The sequence below is a fragment of the Canis lupus genome, chromosome 8 (genome assembly GCF_003254725.2).
Source record: "Canis lupus dingo isolate Sandy chromosome 8, ASM325472v2, whole genome shotgun sequence".
NCBI classification, from domain to species: Eukaryota; Metazoa; Chordata; class Mammalia; order Carnivora; family Canidae; genus Canis; species Canis lupus.
The window spans coordinates 41,254,621-41,271,227 of NC_064250.1; the positions used below are offsets into that span (position 1 = coordinate 41,254,621).

Sequence of the window (16,607 nt, forward strand, 5' to 3'; positions counted from 1 at the left end):
AGAAAATTAATCTATATCACCACTGCAATAGCAATTTTCTAAGCTCTGCCAGTGACTAAGGATGAAAGTGAGTTGCAATGTCACATGGCATCTGATTAAGTTAAATTAATGCAATATTTGAAAGGAAGACTCTCAGTGACACTGATTAAGATTATTTTAAGGGGACAGTTGGTTGCAAAACTACTATTTTTCCAATGTAAAGCCAAAGGGCCTGCCACTCATTGGTATCACCAATGAATCGGAAGGAAGATTGAAGGGGCTAGCAGTTATTGTTTGGGAGAACTGAGATATGAAGCCTTGGGTATTAGTCATATTAACAGTCTAAGTATTTGAAAGGTGCAGGCTTGCCTTCAACATCCTAAGATAATTTTCCAGATTTCCTCACTTCCAATATGTACTTTTTTTTTCATTTTATATTTCTGAAATCATTTTATATTTCTGAAATCCATCTTGAAATTGATGTATAAATTAAAGTTGTATGTTGGTGTATCTGCATGTGTTAAGGACCCCTACCTCTTAAGTATTTTATAATCTAATCTAAATCTGCATTCACACCATAGACTATAATTCCATCTATTATAGCATCTAGGAGTAAAATATGAGAGCAATTGGTAAAACAAGTGCTTTTTAGGAAGAGAATCATATTTATTATATATTTACCCATATTAACTAAGTGTTCATTACCTCAGTCAATCCTAACAACTACTTTTCAAGGTAGTTACTATTACTATATGTTATAAATGAGAACATTAGGGGTAATGTGTTTGGGTAACTTGAATTTGAATCTTGTCTGAATCCCAAGCTGTTCCTACTATATACCACACTGCCTCACTGGAGCATCCTAACATAGAATAAGCTTCTAATAATTTTTTTCATAGACACATAATGATAGATATTAAATCTCTAAAGAGTGACTCAATTCAGAGTCATGGAATAATTGTGCATATATCTAGTTAAGTATTACTTGTTTAAATTTGCTAATAAAGAGACAAGACGCCTGTCTCCCTCTTCTTCAAATAAGTTTGACTTCTTTGGTACTGTTGATCTCACTTCAGAAAAGAGATAAAAAAAGCTTGAGACAAAATATAAACAATCCTTCTCTTCATTCTTGAGAATATCATGTCACATAATCTCTACCTCAGATGTTCTCACTGAAAGACAAACTGGAAAATATTATTGGAAGGGAAAAAGGAAGTTATTTTATTTAGTTTATCGTGGTGAACAACCACTGGGAAGGCCAATCTACAGAGCATTATTGTCAAATTGTATCCAAAGCAGGTATGATATTTGGCCTGCTGTTTAGTCACCATTTAAATTTCTGCATGCTTTTTAATTCTGGAAGAACATTTTTATCAATCTCCTGTACTCTCAATATTTATTCAGAGATCTCTTGGGCATGTATCTTTTATGTTCCAGATATTGTTGTAGGTGTTAGATAAGGTAAACTCTGCTTACTAGATCTATTTCTTTTCCATTAACCATAGTCAATATTATCCTGAGAGAATAATTTGTGGTGGTTTTTTTGGCTTTGTAGCTGCTAAATCCTGAAGATGACCTCTTACCAGGAAAGATTCGAGACAGCAATCGTTCAACCCTCTTAGCAACAATTCAGGAACATGGTTACCCCACAATCAACTTGGGAATTGTGGGAGACAAGTAAGTATTGGATTTTATTTGGAAGTTGTTATTGTACACATATGAATTTTGGGAGTACTAACTAGGTAGAACTGTTGCTAAAGAGACAAAAAATTAATACCATAATTTTCACTCATCTCATTCTCCAGAAGCCAAAGAATTAATGAACACGTCTATGTCCTTTCGGGATAGATATTGTCTATTACAATAGGAGAAATATTTTTGCTCTCCTATGAGTATGTTAAGTTTACAAGGATCTTTTTTGTTTGCATTGGCTTTATTCTAATGGAATTAATGGTGATGGTATTATTCCTGTTTACACTCACTTATCTCAAGAAAGGCAGGAAAGATATGAATAAGAAGATAAAGAATGTTAAAATTAACACTAACTGCTCCTTTGCAATTTAAGTACAATTGTTTCCTAAGACTTTTATATTGATTTTTTGGTATCTTATGTAACCCAAGTTACTCTAGGCTTCACCCACTTATAAGTACAAAGGGAGGCACATTGCCTAGAATTGCCCATATCTAAGAGCATGTTACTCTATATTCTAAATTAATTCAGCCCTCTGCTAAATTCCCCAAGGATTTCTATGAACGTCCAGCAGGGTTTTTACATGTGATCAAAAGCAAGTCTTCTCTTTCAGAGCATCCCACTACCATGTGGCACTACTCAGCCCTCTCTCACCAGGATTTCCAGTTCACAAGAGGCATGCCTGCTTTTAGTAATCCTCAAAGGTCAGCCTGGTGGAGACAGAGCTAGGAGACAAATCTGAGTGAAGCATGATGTATCTGCTGCCCATAATTGCCCCTTTCCTTTATCACTTTGTATCACTTAGTTACTTTGTAACTAAGTAAAGCTCAGTCTGTCTGAATCCTTCTTCCCCAGAGAAAGGTAGGAATTTTCCAGCAAATGTGCTTTTGAAGGGGCTCTGCCTTACTTACCATTTCACAAGATCTGCTCTGACACCTATACCCCAGCTTAAGCTCAACCTAGACACAAACCTAATGCAAACCTTGGACACAGCATCCTACCAATAACATGAAAAGGAGTAGCTTTTATGTTCTTTCACTTTTTAAAGTTCTCTTCTTTCCTCCTGTTTTTTTTTTTTCTTTCTCGAGGATATTGAAATAGAGGCTATTTAGACATATTTTCAAATGTCATTACTTTTTAAATCTTCACCATTTGTATTTACTTGGATGCTTAGTTCTAGAGAAGGTCATAGCTAAGTAGCCAGCCAACTTAGAACCCATGCTGGTGAAGACAGTGTCACAGGTTACTTAGTATCACCCTGACCCAGGTTCCCTAGTCCTTAGAAGGGAATAGAAAAAACCCACTGGGAAAAAAAAAGGGAGGGGGGGGGGCGGTGGAGTGGTTATTTGAATTTGGGCCTGACCAATAACCTGTCCTTTCATATAAACCTAAAAGTTATCCTGATGTAGATACACCTTTAAAGAGGACAAAAATTGACTTCCCAAAAGAGATAAGAGGAACCCAAGAGTTCCAAAAGCACAGAGCAGGTCCTGAAATTCTAGAGGACAACTCACCAGATAGTTTAGGATTTGTTTCCCATCCACAACTGCCTCTGGCCCTGCCTTCAAGTGCATTAATGAACTCTAAGAAATATTATAAGGTAAAAGAAGCTTGTTTGTTTGGGGGTTTTTTTTGTTTTTTTTTCATCTTTTGCCTTAAGCTGTTCTGGACTATAATTCTGTCCACTCCTCCAATTTTTGTACTTTTGTATTTAAAAAAATGCTTATTGATATACTCTATATGCTATCAGTACACCATTGAAAGCCTCATGTTGATATGCTAATAATTTTAGTTGTCTGGGGCCCAAACTGTTAATTTATGAGAGACATTTACTAATAATTAATATCGATATTACATATAACTCCAAAATGTACTTTGAAAACAGCATATAAAGAACAATAAAATAATAAGCAAGATATAGGCAATTGTGAGAATATGCAAATCTCTAGTGTATATCCTTTTCTCCGATGGAAATATCGTCCATAAAACTGAACAATTTTTAAAAATACAACAGTGCAAATCTAGACTTTCTCAGTCTTAGAGTGCTATATTGAAGAGGCCCGAGTAAATGGTTTAGAATGCAGAGGTGGAATGTGGGTGGAAAGATTTTATAACTGTTCTAATGGAAATCTATGCTGGGAGTTTAGCAAAGAGAACAAGGTAGGTACAAGGTTTAATCTCAGCCTGTTGATACTCTGTGAAGGTTGCCTCCCTCTTCATTCTTCTCATTCCTATGTAGCCTTTTGCTAATGAAAGCAAATGTTATACAGAAGCCTCTCTGTGAAGCTCTCCAGGGAAACAAGAGGGTCATGGGAGAAACTACACTTTGTGTAAAGCAGGAAGAGAAATAGCTCAAGAATGTCAGCAAGCCCAGAACCCCTGCTCAGCTATGACAGATAAAAGTAGGAAGTAAGAGCTCTATTCTTATATTTAAAAAAAGGCTGGTGTCAAGTTTTCAATTCTATGATTCTACTTCTCCACTCTTATTCTTATCACCAACCATAACTTTAATAATAAATGTTAAAATTGAAGATTAAGACTCTATAACTTACTTGGATTAAATTGGGCTAAATTTTGCCTTTGCTTATTGTACATTTTATTTAAAACTAGAGTATAGTGAAGATTATAGATAGGGTGTTCAAATACCTGAGAATTAACAACTGTATTTTAAAAGTATTCATGTATAAATATTTTATGTATATTAAGATATATTTCATAAGACATAGTTTCTCACAACATGTGGAACACAATACTGTTGGGGTTCCTGGTAGTTTTTTTTAAAAAAGACAAATTTTGAAACTCAGAGATATTAAATAACTTGCCTAGCATTATACAAGTTAGTGGCAGAGGTGAAATGGAATTAACTCTTGAAATTAACAATCTACAATTCTTAGCTATCATTATGAGGACAAGATAATAACTATAAATATGTCAGAAGAGAATCATCACCATGTGCTAGAGTGATTAGGTTTAGTGGTTAGGTACAATGTTAGCTAAAACATGAAGAATGAATAGAATTTGTATAGTTAGAAAAAGAAAGTGTGTTAATTGAATAGGAAATGAGGAATGAACAAAAACTAGAGGAATAAAATGGAGTAGAGAAGTAGAAATAAACAGCTACTCGGGTCAGGCCAGACTGATTAGAGCAGGAGGTTCAGGAAGAAGGATAATAGAGGTCAATTTGGTAGAAATTTAAGGCCAGATTTTGAAAGGCTTTGTAATCCAAGCAGACCCAACTCACTTAATTTTAAACTTTTTTTAAAAGCAGAATTGACATAACCAGTATTTTAGAAAGATAATTTAAACAAGGTATATCACATGGGCTAAAGTTGAAGATGGACTAGAAATAAGAAAAATATAATTTGTTTATTAATTGTTTAGTTGGGAAGTATGTGTTATGTACCTATGAGAATCACCTGAAGATCTTATTTAAAATGCTGAGTCTGATTTAACAAAAGTGAGGTGGGCCAAGATTTTGCATTTCTAACAAACTCCCAAGGATACCAAGCTGCTAGTCCATGGATCACAGAAAATAATAAGGATTTTGTCAATCTAATCATTCATCTACTATGGATTTTAACACGAAGGCTATTGAAGATACAAAGCAGAAGCAGACATTAGATCATGCCTTTGCAATTATATGTGCTAAAATGTACCAGAAATTATAGACTAGTAATAAAAATGTTTTGGAAAGTTCCAGAGTTTAAACTCACATGTGGGAGTAGAGTTTTTTAAAAAGAGATTAAGTCAAAAGACATTGTAAAGGCTATTACACAGAACAGAAGAGTGTCAATGTTGATTTCTCTTCATCTGGATCACAAAACCTCATCAAAAGGATATGTGACTATAAACACAAATAAAATACCTACAAAATCCACTATTAGGTCTCTCTACTACAATTTTACATCCCTCTCTAGCAATACATGATTTCCATTTCTTCAAGCTCCATTTGTAGTCTATCCTTTCTTGGTTTTTGTACTCTTCTTCCTGTGCTCCTTCCCTAAATTTGGGGTCCCTGTGGCTCACTCTTGGCTTTGTGTCCTTCTAATTCCTTATGCTAATGACTCCCAAATCTTATCTCTGTTTTGAGCTCGTGCCTAGATCAACCTCCGTACTAAGTGCATTTTCTTTTAAGTTCAATAGATGCTGCAAACTCAACTTGTCCAAAACTAAGTTCACCACACCCCATCTCTCTCACTACCCCTCCCCACTACCTCCCTGTTCCGTTTCCTTTCATTCTTTTGTCTCAGTGACTGCCACAAGCCAGTCACCCAATCCAGAAGAAACCTGAACAAGAGTCATCACAGCCCCTCTCTTTCACTCACCCTATACTTGAGTCATATAGACGTTCCCTCCTTAGTGTTTCTCCTCTACATTCCCATATCTTCATTCCTACCATCCTGGTTTATTTCAGGGTTCCATTTACTTTTGCCTAGACATATGACACTAGTATCTTAACTGGTATCCATGCCGCAAGTCTTATTCCCCTCTAACTCACCCTCTATTCCGCTACCTTTCTAAAGTGCATATTCTGTACCTGTGGGAGAATTGAGATTATATTATATATGGATAATCAGACTCTAATAATTCAACAAAGTTTTACAAGGAATTATGCTCTGTCAGGCATTGTACCAGTCTTTGATACTACAGAGATTAAAAAGACAGTTATGAGTACGAGGAAAGTTTTCAATTCTGATCCACTCCTTCTCCATCCTCCCTAGCCAATCTCTAGTCTCCTTACCGCAAACATGTCAGTCTTTACTGAGTACCCATTACATATGTGTATATATATACATATATACACGTATATACGTATTACATATTACCCATTACATATATAGATATATATATTACATATTATCCTATATATATTAACCAATATATGTATTACATATTTATTATATTTGTAATATATACACATATATACATATATGTATTATATATTACATACATACATATTACCCATTACATATATGTGTGTGTGTGTGTGTATATATCACTAAGTACATTCTTTCATGTATGTATCCTATTTAAGTCTCTTGAAATACAGAGCTGGCTATCCCCATTTTGGAGATAATAATACTGAAGCTTAAAAAAATCAACCCATTCAAAGTCATACAGCTAGTAAAGGCAGAGTAAGTTCAACCCAGGCCTGTCTTAACTTCAAGGTCCCTTCTTTTGCTCTACCATCCTATTACCCTTTTAACTGGAGTTATCATCCACATTTCATTAATATTAAGGTTAAACTAAATACGCTGCCTCCATTTATAATAAATAAAACCCCTTAGTAAATAGTAGCTATGAACATTTCAAAAGCCAGAGAGGAAAATTTAGTTTAAATTGTGAATTACATATTGACTCTGTAATTATAAATGAGCTATAAGGACTTGAATGACAAAATCCAAATCTTTAGGTGATACATAGATTTTAGACATGGGAAAAATGGCAGGAGGATTTATTATGGTCTTCCTTTTATAATCTTTTCCTTTACCTTTCTTCCCACAGCTGCTGGGGCTGCTTTTGCAGCATTTATTACTTTTGGGTAATTAGTTATACCAAGTTCACCATATCTTCTACAGGAGTGGGAGGATGAAGGAGAGAGGAAAATATGGGAAGAGAGCCTGCACACAATGTGAATATATGACAATTTGGTAGTCAGGCCTATATTACTCAACTTATGAATGACTTAGATTCACAAATGGTCACCCCTATTATTACCTTTTCCTACTCACCATATAAAGCTCCTCCGTCACTACCTTAAGAGAAGGGAAGGGGAAAAAAGCATTTTGAGAAGTGAAAGGGTGAAAGGCATGGAAGCACGAGAATAGTTTAGTGGTACAATTAATCTCCTTGTTCCCCAACCCTAAAGATACAGCCTATTGAGGAGACATGTTTTATTAAGCCCAGATAACCCATACACTAGCTAAATGTGTTCTATTCACTTTGCTGTATTTTCCAATAATCTAATATTTAAAGATCCAACTGTGTTAAAGAGCATTTTACCTGAGAAGGAGTTGTTTGCATATTAATGTACATGAGTTTAAACCAGACATCCAACATCTGGGTAAATCCACTGTCCTGAATGAACAGAAGCGAATCACTTAGAACTTGAAGTTCTTTGGCAGAGGGCAAACTCTTAACTAAGCATGACCACATCAGATTCTTAGCATAGCAAGATACTGGGGGTCTAGCAAGAAGTACATTTGACAGCAGGAAAAGACTAAAGAAAGGTAGGTAGGAAGATTTCATAAGAAAATGCTTTACAGTATTCTTTCTTCAGTCTTCCATCTTGCTTCCATAATTTAGGCTAGTACTAAAGAGTAATTCAGCAATATACTAATAACATTATGAGCTAAATTAAGGTTGGTTTGTTTACCCTCGAATCATACCCACCATCTATAGTACTTATAGATGTTTATTTAGAAATTTGTTCTAAGTTCCATACAACCAATTTTATGTAGAGACTCTGGGAACATAACCTGTGAGTTACAAATCAGCTGTGCAAAAAAGACTTACCTGAAGTTGTCAGCTTTGTACTGACTACGTGGTATCTTTTAATACTGTTTACAGAGTAATTCATGGTAAGACTTTGAAAGATTTTAGATTGGAGAAAACATAATCATCTTCTATTCCTGGCCCAGTTCTGTTATGCACTTGGGCCATTGTTCTAAATGTTCTAGTGTACATTTTTAATTTAACTTTTTAATCTTAGAACAAATGAATGTTTAACGAAGAAAATTTAGAGAATATACGTTCACCAAAAAAGGCAAAGAAAGGAAATTAATACCTGATCCCATTACCCAGTATTACTCTTCTTCCATTCTTCAATTCTCTGTGTGTACAGTTCATATGTGTGGGAGTATATGAAAACAGAGGAATCATAGTCTTATTTTAACTTTTCTTTTTCACTCAGTGTGTCATAGATATCTGTCTATATTATTACATAGTCCTCTGCAATATCATTTAAATGCCTATATATTATTCTCAGTATAAAGTTTAATGTTATTTATTTATACAGTCCTTTGATGTCAGATATTAGGTTGTACCTAACCTTTCTTAATTATACAGTGAACACCTGTATAACTAAATCTTGGCATATACCCATAATTATTTGACGTATCTTTAAATTTTTATTTTATCCATTTTATGACCATTTGTTGAGTGTCTGACATATACAAAGCTATGTTGATAGCAGAGGTGAAGTGGTAAATAAAACAACTGCTGTCCTCAACTGTTGGTAGGCATGTAAAACAAGTTTTCAAACAAGTCGTATCCTCAGCAATTAGAACAGTGAGTGTCAGCACATGGTAGCTATTTAATAAATGTCAGGTGGTAACAGAAAAAGAGAGAGAACGGAGTCTGACCTGAATATGAAACTGGTCAAATCTAGAGATTTCTAATTGGCACAAATTGGTGTGAGTTTATAGGGATACACTCCTTCTAAGCACCATCCTATTTCTACCTTGAATATGGAATAGTAGATGCCCTAGTATTCCTTTCTCCATGGCTGGTTAAATAACCTGTAAGTCTCCTTTTGTCTTCCTAGGCAACATGAGCTACTACTGTTTCCGTAATATGGGGAAGAGTCTATAGTAAATGAGGAAGTTTGAATAGGTAAATGAGTAGAGTATACTCTAAGTTCCAGCCAAGATAATCATGGCCAGACTTGGTTAAAATAGTCATGATTTGAGCACATAGCTTCTTCTCTATTTTTCTCTTTTTTTTTTCCTTTGCCCTTTCCTCTCTTTCCTGATAAAATTTCTTAGAGAAATTGCTATTTTTGTTATTTAAACAGGGAGGAAAAAGGATTTGTTTCTATTAAGTCAAGGTTGTTTTCTTTCCTACCAGCCCATAAGCTCATTGAAGGCTAGGATGTTGAAGGTGTGTCTTGGTAACCTTTTATGCATGGTACTTAATAGGGATATATCTCCTAGATTAGATAGCCTTGCCATTTTTTTCTATACCACCCTCTTTCCATGGAACCTAGAAAATATACAACTGTCCAGAAGAATCTTATAGGGTCCCTTCACAGTGAGTCCAAAAACCTTAGCCATAGGAACAGACCAGAAAGTATGGCACTAACAACAGAATTGCATTAGTGACTGAGACACATCCCCCAAAAGGGCACAACTAAAGCTTTATGGCTGAGATAATTCGTTTTATATTTCTGAAGAAAAACATAAAATGGTAGAGGGAGTAGCATTCCAAATGGATTTATGAAGCCTCTAATTTAAAAAGTTGGGGAGCTGCTCCCTCAGGCTTAAATAAATGATGTTATATATTTACCTCTTAAGTATAATAGGCAGTAATCATGATCCAAATACACAGAATCCACTTAGGGAAGATTTCTTAAAATCTGCGCATTAATTGAATTTATATCATGTCTAAAACTGATTTTAACTATCGAGCTGTTTATATTTTTACATCAGTTTTAAAACAGCTTGGTAATGTAGCTTCCAACTGCTGACTTAGACCTTCTAGCCTTGCAAGGCCTGAAGGGCTGAGAAATTCCCATAATTATGGAAAGAGTTCCCCCTTCTGGAAAATTGCCATCACAGAGCCTGCCCCACTCAAATCATGCTGGGCTTGCTTGGCTGTGTCACAGATTGGTGTTTTGGATTTGAATTGCCTACTTCTGTTGCTGCCAATTTGTGAGGCTGCCTCTTCACATTAAAGCATGAAACAGAAAGGGAGTAAGCACTGAGATAGCAAACTGAATTCTATAAGACTGGCACATTTAAAAGGGGTTTATCAATCACTTCACAGTCTAGTGATTATTCGGGCAAAGCCCAGTGTTTTACATCTTCTAGTATGTGCACTAAACATATCCTAACATCTTAGTATTTACCTAATGTTCTAAAAGCAGAGATTTCTAACTGTCAGGGATCTAAATTTAGATCCAAATTTATTTAGTTCTTGTCATCTTTATAAACTGCCTTTCTTCTCTTATGAAATAAATACTTTGGCTCAAAATGTAAAGTTTTAATTTTTGAGTCAACTAATAGATTTATTTTCTGATAGATTTCTAAATAGATGTATATATTAAGAGAAGTCTCTCGTTTTCTATTGGCCAAGCAAAAATATTCTACTTCCCAAATGTGTTTGACAAGAGATTCTTCCCACTCTCAGGAACAGACATTCTTGGTGGCTTGCCTTTCTCACCCTTAAGAGTTATTACAGTTAATGTTACTCATTCTTCTTAAAATGACCTCTAGGTATTACTGTACTTTTAGAAATTGTTTTCCTACTTAGGAAGTAATCTCCTCCAGAAAGCCTTTCCTGATTTTCCCATGCCAATTCTGATCATTCTGCCCCACTCAACATTTATACATTTTACCTTTATATATATTTTCATTTTAATTAATGTATTTGAATTCAACCAGTAATACTAATTTCATTGCTTATTTCATTCATTTTCCTATATTTTTGTCATATATTTTCTGTACTAGCTTATAAACTTAAAGACAGGGACCATGCTTTCCTCTGTCTTTCCATGACTTTATAGTGCCTGAACACCCAGTGGAACCAAAGGACTATGTGATGGCTTAAATGTAGTATGGAGTTTAATTCAGTACATGAAATAGATGGGCAGAAAACACATGTAGTTGCGGAATGTATCCTTGACCTCTGATGAAATTAGTATATGACTGGTGTATGTCCAGAACTGGGGTTTTTGTTGTTTGTTGTTGTTGTTGTTGTTGTCGTTGTGCTCTTGGTATGATCAACTGGCATTATTTCTTAATCTCCAAATCCTAGAATTTTTCTCACTTTCCCACTGTCATCTTCACTCATCTTAAAATGATACAGCTCACAGTTGGTGTAACAGATGAAACAGGAAACTAATTAGCAGCTGTTGTCCATCTGTGTGTTTATATTAAATATTTTAAAATAAAACTGCATTTGCATTCTGAATGCTGTGTCTGAAATCCATAAAATCTAAACTTGGGTAAAGGCTCTGTCTTGGTTTTGAATTTTATAGTAGACTGTCTGATAAAGGGAAAAAAATTATGTCAGAGTCAAGATTATAATAATTTAAGGCCAACACAAACTTTAAAAAACAAAAAAGTCTGAACTGAAGGTGGGCTCCCAAAGCCCTCTGAAATCTGAAAAGATGTTATAGTCAAAAGATATCATACCTTCTAGAATTATTCTACTTTCATGGAAATTGAAGTATATAAAGTATTGAGAAAGCTTCTCATGAATACTTCTCTTGCATTCTCTGAGATTTATTTTGAGATATGCTTTACCTTGCTCTTTTATCTACTTTCTGTTGAGTTTAGGCTTCTTTGATGTCCAATTAAATTACAGTTAAGTTAGAATTCCAGGGAAAGTATAGTTATTATTATTGGTAGCCATTTCCCAAGCTGAAAGTGAATGTCATAGCTTTGGGAGGAAAAGTGCCTGTTTTTGGTTTGGTTTGGTTTGGTTTGGTTTGGTTTGATTAGGTTTTGGTTTTTTTACTCAAGTCAAATAGTCAAATGCTCCTAATGTTCAGAAAGTGAGAGAAAGAAAAGTCTGATCTGCAAGATGAGTATTATATTTCAGTGCTTGTAGTCAGTTTCTCCCTCTCTGCTTCAGTCTATATGTGAAAAGAAAATAACATTAATTTCAGTTATTTCCATAGGACTGCAGTATCTTAAAATTGAAAGGAACTTCTGATGTTAGCTAAATCCAGTCTTTCACACAGTGGAGGAATTAGAGAAATTTCTAACAGCTAGCCATCAGGTTTTTGTTTGATGCTTTTAGTGAGAAAGATCTTATTTGCATTATGAGGCAGCTCATTCTATTGTTGAATGGCTGTTGTGGTGAGGATGTTTTTGCATTACACTGAGCCAAAGTCTTTATCCCTGTTTCTTCCATCCATTAGCCCTAATTCTGCCCTCTGGACCAATACCAAGTAAATTTACTCCCTCTTCTATATGACAACCTTTCAAAGAAAGTACTATTTATGATTATATAAATGCTAAGTAGTATCTTCTCTTCCATCTACAGACAGTATTATTATATTACATTATAGTTGTAATAGTGGTACACTCTCTATTCCCAAAGGTACTATAGATTGAGTTGAGGCCAGGGTTAATTCAGTTTATTTATTGAGTGCCTACAATGTGCAGGGATTTGGCAGGGCAATCAAGAAGCCTAGATAAAATGATACCTTGTCTTCTGAGAGAGCCATACATTATATCAAATTTACAAATTTGACTTTTATCACAATTTGTTGCCTCTCATTATCCTTTTTAGTTCTTTTAACTTAAATTCCACTTTGACATTAATATTCCAGTCCTGATTTTTTTTGCTTATTTACACTTGGCTGGTGTCTTTTTGCCCTATCAGTGTTTTTCAGTCTTTCATTTTTTAGTGTATCCTTTGTGAATGACATTCAAATGAAATTTGAGCTTTTTTAAAAAAAAAAAGCCTCAATTTTGCACCAGCCTTAAATTACTATAACACTGATCCTGATATAAAGTTTATTTTGCTGTACCATGAAGTTTGCTATAAATTATTCCCTTAATGTTTTTTCTTCCATCTTATTTTTGCAATGTATTCAATTTTGTTATTTCCTCCTTGTCCTTTTTCCTCTTGTTGGTTTGATCCAGGTACTATTTGTTTCCTTTTGCCCCCTTACTATTTTGGAAGAATTGCTATACTTTACCATTCTCCTTATACTTTCCTTCTAATTTCATATATTCATAATCAAATATACACTTCTCCACTATTCTTTCCACCATTATATTTTTTAAAAGATGTTAACTATATCCCTCCTCCAAGGCATTCCTATTTCCTCTATGTGTCCCTATACCAGTGAACTTTCACTTTCTCCATCTCCTCCAATCCCTAAGCTTCTAGATATTGCTGAGAAAATGCTTTGAATTCTAAACTACTATTAAGTTCTCTTTTACAGTGTGTTTCTACAACTTTGGGGAAATCCATTTTTAGTACATACATTGTAATTTCCCAGTTTATCTGATCATTGTTCATTTAGATTTAGCTGTATAGTTTTATACATGTGTTTGTAAATGTATTTCAAAAGTGCTTCCTCTCCTTTCCATCTTCCCCTATCTCCAGCAGATTCCCTGAGGGGCACAGAGCCGGACTAGGGGCTCAATTTCATGACTCTGAGATCATGACCTGAGCCAAAATAGGGTTGGATGTTTAATTGACTGAAGTATCCAGGTGCCCCCATTCCTTTGAGATATTTCTTAAAAATTTTTTTTAACAAACCCTTGTGTCGAGGGCTGACTTTCAATAGATCGCAGCGAGGGAGCTGCTCTGCTACGTACGAAACCCCGACCCAGAAGCAGGTCGTCTACGAATGGTTTAGCACCAGGTTCCCCACGAACGTGCGTTGCGTGACGGGCGAGGGGGCGGCCCCCTTTCCGGCCGCGCCCCGTTTCCCGGGACGAGGGGCTCTCCGCACCGGACCCCGGTCCCGACGCGCGGCGGGGCCGGCGGGGGACCGGCTATCCGAGGCCAACCGAGGCTCCGCGGCACTCCTTTGAGATATTTCTACCACTTAGTCTTTCAGGCCACTAATTGGGTTTGTATTAGGCACTATATTCACCTTCATCTGCTAAATTTTTAAACTTGAAAATCATGTTTTTCATAGAACATCCTTTTAATGGTATAAGCCTGTCTCCATTAGTGCTTTAACTGTTTGTTGTTATTGTTGCTGAAATTATTTATTTCCCCCAGCAGTTTCAGTCGAAGCTATCTTAAATTGTGCTTCTTCTTCCACCCTCCACCTGCTGGCTTCTTAGATTGCTGGTATTTTTCTTTGCCTGCTGAGAGTTCTATTTATTCTCAGCCCTCAGGAAGCTGCTAGGGTACTGTGGCCCTGATGTTAACATAGTTGTAGTGGAAAAAAGGATCACAAATGGTAAAAGGCACAGAAATCACAACTCATGAACTGGAACACACCAGCAGCAAGCTGCCAGTGTTCCATTAAAATACAAAAGAGAAAGAAAGAGAGAGAGAAAGGAAGGAAAGAATGATACCTTTGTGCTTAAAGTGGATTCCACTCACTTCAAGTGGTTCAAATCAGTGAATGTTAGAGCTAGAAAAAACATTTGTCCAAATGTTCTTATTATACAGATAAGGATAATGAGACCCCAAAAAGTGATGTTTGCTTTTCAGAGTCCTCTCAGTTAGCAGTAGAGACAAAACGGGTTCTAGACTTTGTGACATTCGGGGCTTCAAGTAACAGTTCTATTTTCTGTCACCTAGTCCTTAAATTTTTAACATTTTGTACTAAATCAGCTCTCTTGTAAAATGGTTTTATATAATATTGGTACTCTAAGAGAATGATGGGTAGGTACTTAATAATTTAAGTGAAAAGGGATAAAAGTGCTAGTAAATTAAGACTAATGCTAGTATTCAGTTATCTTTAAAGAAATGGTTAATCATTCAAATCTAATTAAAACTGTAATTGTTAATGAAGGAAGAATTATCTCTTTAAGATGTGCTGCTCTTTGAGAAAAGGGAAGCTACTGGCATCTAATCCAGCATCCCCTCAGAGGCAATGGTGAGAAGATAGTTCAAACTTGAAAAGTACAAAATGTCAAGTTTTTATGATTCCTATTTAGCAGCCACCAAACAGATTTATATATTTAGATAAAAAATGATAAACAGCTTTTATCTGAAAGCATCCTGTGTATAACAAAGTATCTTTCACTATGTGAATATTACAGTAGTTTCAAAGAATAGTAAAGTGAACAGGAGGTAACCTTGAACCTTTCACTACCTCTGTGAACCTCAGTGCCCTTTCTTGCCCTGCCTACCCCATAGAGTTGTGAAATTAACACATACCGGTGAAAGTGTATTGTTCTTTTAAAATGTATTCTTTTAAAGTGTATTGTTCTTTTAAAATTTACTTTTTAAAATAAAAGTAAAATGTCATTACTTTTATTTCTTAAATATCTAATGATCTAATATATACAAAGTAATGTAAAAAGATATGTAATATACATAAGGTCATATATAATAAAAGATCAGATCATAATGTTTTAGTTTTACTCTCCCATCTTTGAGAAGATTAGTATACCATGCTCTATTTAACAAAACTGAGAAAATCATGAATTCTGTAATATCCACAATTATAATCCTTGCTATCTATTCCTTTATCATTATTCAGAGTAATTGCTTTGTTTTATAAAGCAAACTTGTTTTATTTCTTTAAAGTAAACAAATGAGGGGAGAGGGAATATGAAGTAAATATGGGAAAATATTAGTGTTCATCAAATCTGAAAGATGTATACATGGCTGTTATACTATTCTGTTATGTTGGAAATATTTTTGTCATTTGAAATATAATATGAATCATAAAAAAGAGCAAATTTATGACTTTATAAGTCATAAAAAAGAGCAAATCATAAAAAAGAGCAAATTTATAAGCCCTAAAGTTATGTTTAATCAAAATCTTATTTAGTTTCCATCTGAATATAGGTTTCAGAATCACATTTGTTTCATTCCCCAGAATTATACTAACATGTCCATACATACACTTTTCTAGTCAACATAAATAGATTCTCACTTTTTGCCTTAACATCCTCTATTTGATATTTTTGCACAAGGGCCCATTCTCATGAGACTTTTCCTTATATGACATGTCATACTCCTGAAAAAACTAGACAATCAGGCTGCTTAGTCAGTTGGATGGAATAAACACTTAATGAGAATCAGAGGCTCTGGTTCTAGCTCTGCCACTTACTGCTCTACCTCACCTTTAAAACACAACTTTGGGGATGCCTGGGTCACTCAGCTGGTTAAGCATCTGACTCTTGATCTCAGCTCAGGTCTTGATCTCTGGTTGCTGGGCATGGAGCCCATTTAAAAAATAAATAAAATATTCCTTTACTCTAATACCTTTTTTCTATAAAACAAGCATATTACCTGTTCAATCTACCTCACAGACTTATTGTGAAGCAGTAGTTATACTATG

At 35.0% G+C, this 16,607-nt stretch overlaps 1 protein-coding gene across 16 annotated transcripts in view; it reads left to right on the forward strand.

Moving 5' to 3' along the window:
- GPHN (gephyrin) overlaps positions 1 to 16,607 on the forward strand; it is a 634,768-nt gene that overhangs the window by 579,753 nt on the left and 38,408 nt on the right. For all 16 annotated transcript variants that reach the window (XM_025444205.3, XM_025444210.3, XM_025444207.3 and 13 more), the window contains one exon: positions 1,535 to 1,656. In XM_025444205.3, the coding sequence (XP_025299990.1) occupies positions 1,535 to 1,656 (122 nt within the window). The remainder of the gene's footprint in view (positions 1 to 1,534; positions 1,657 to 16,607) is intronic.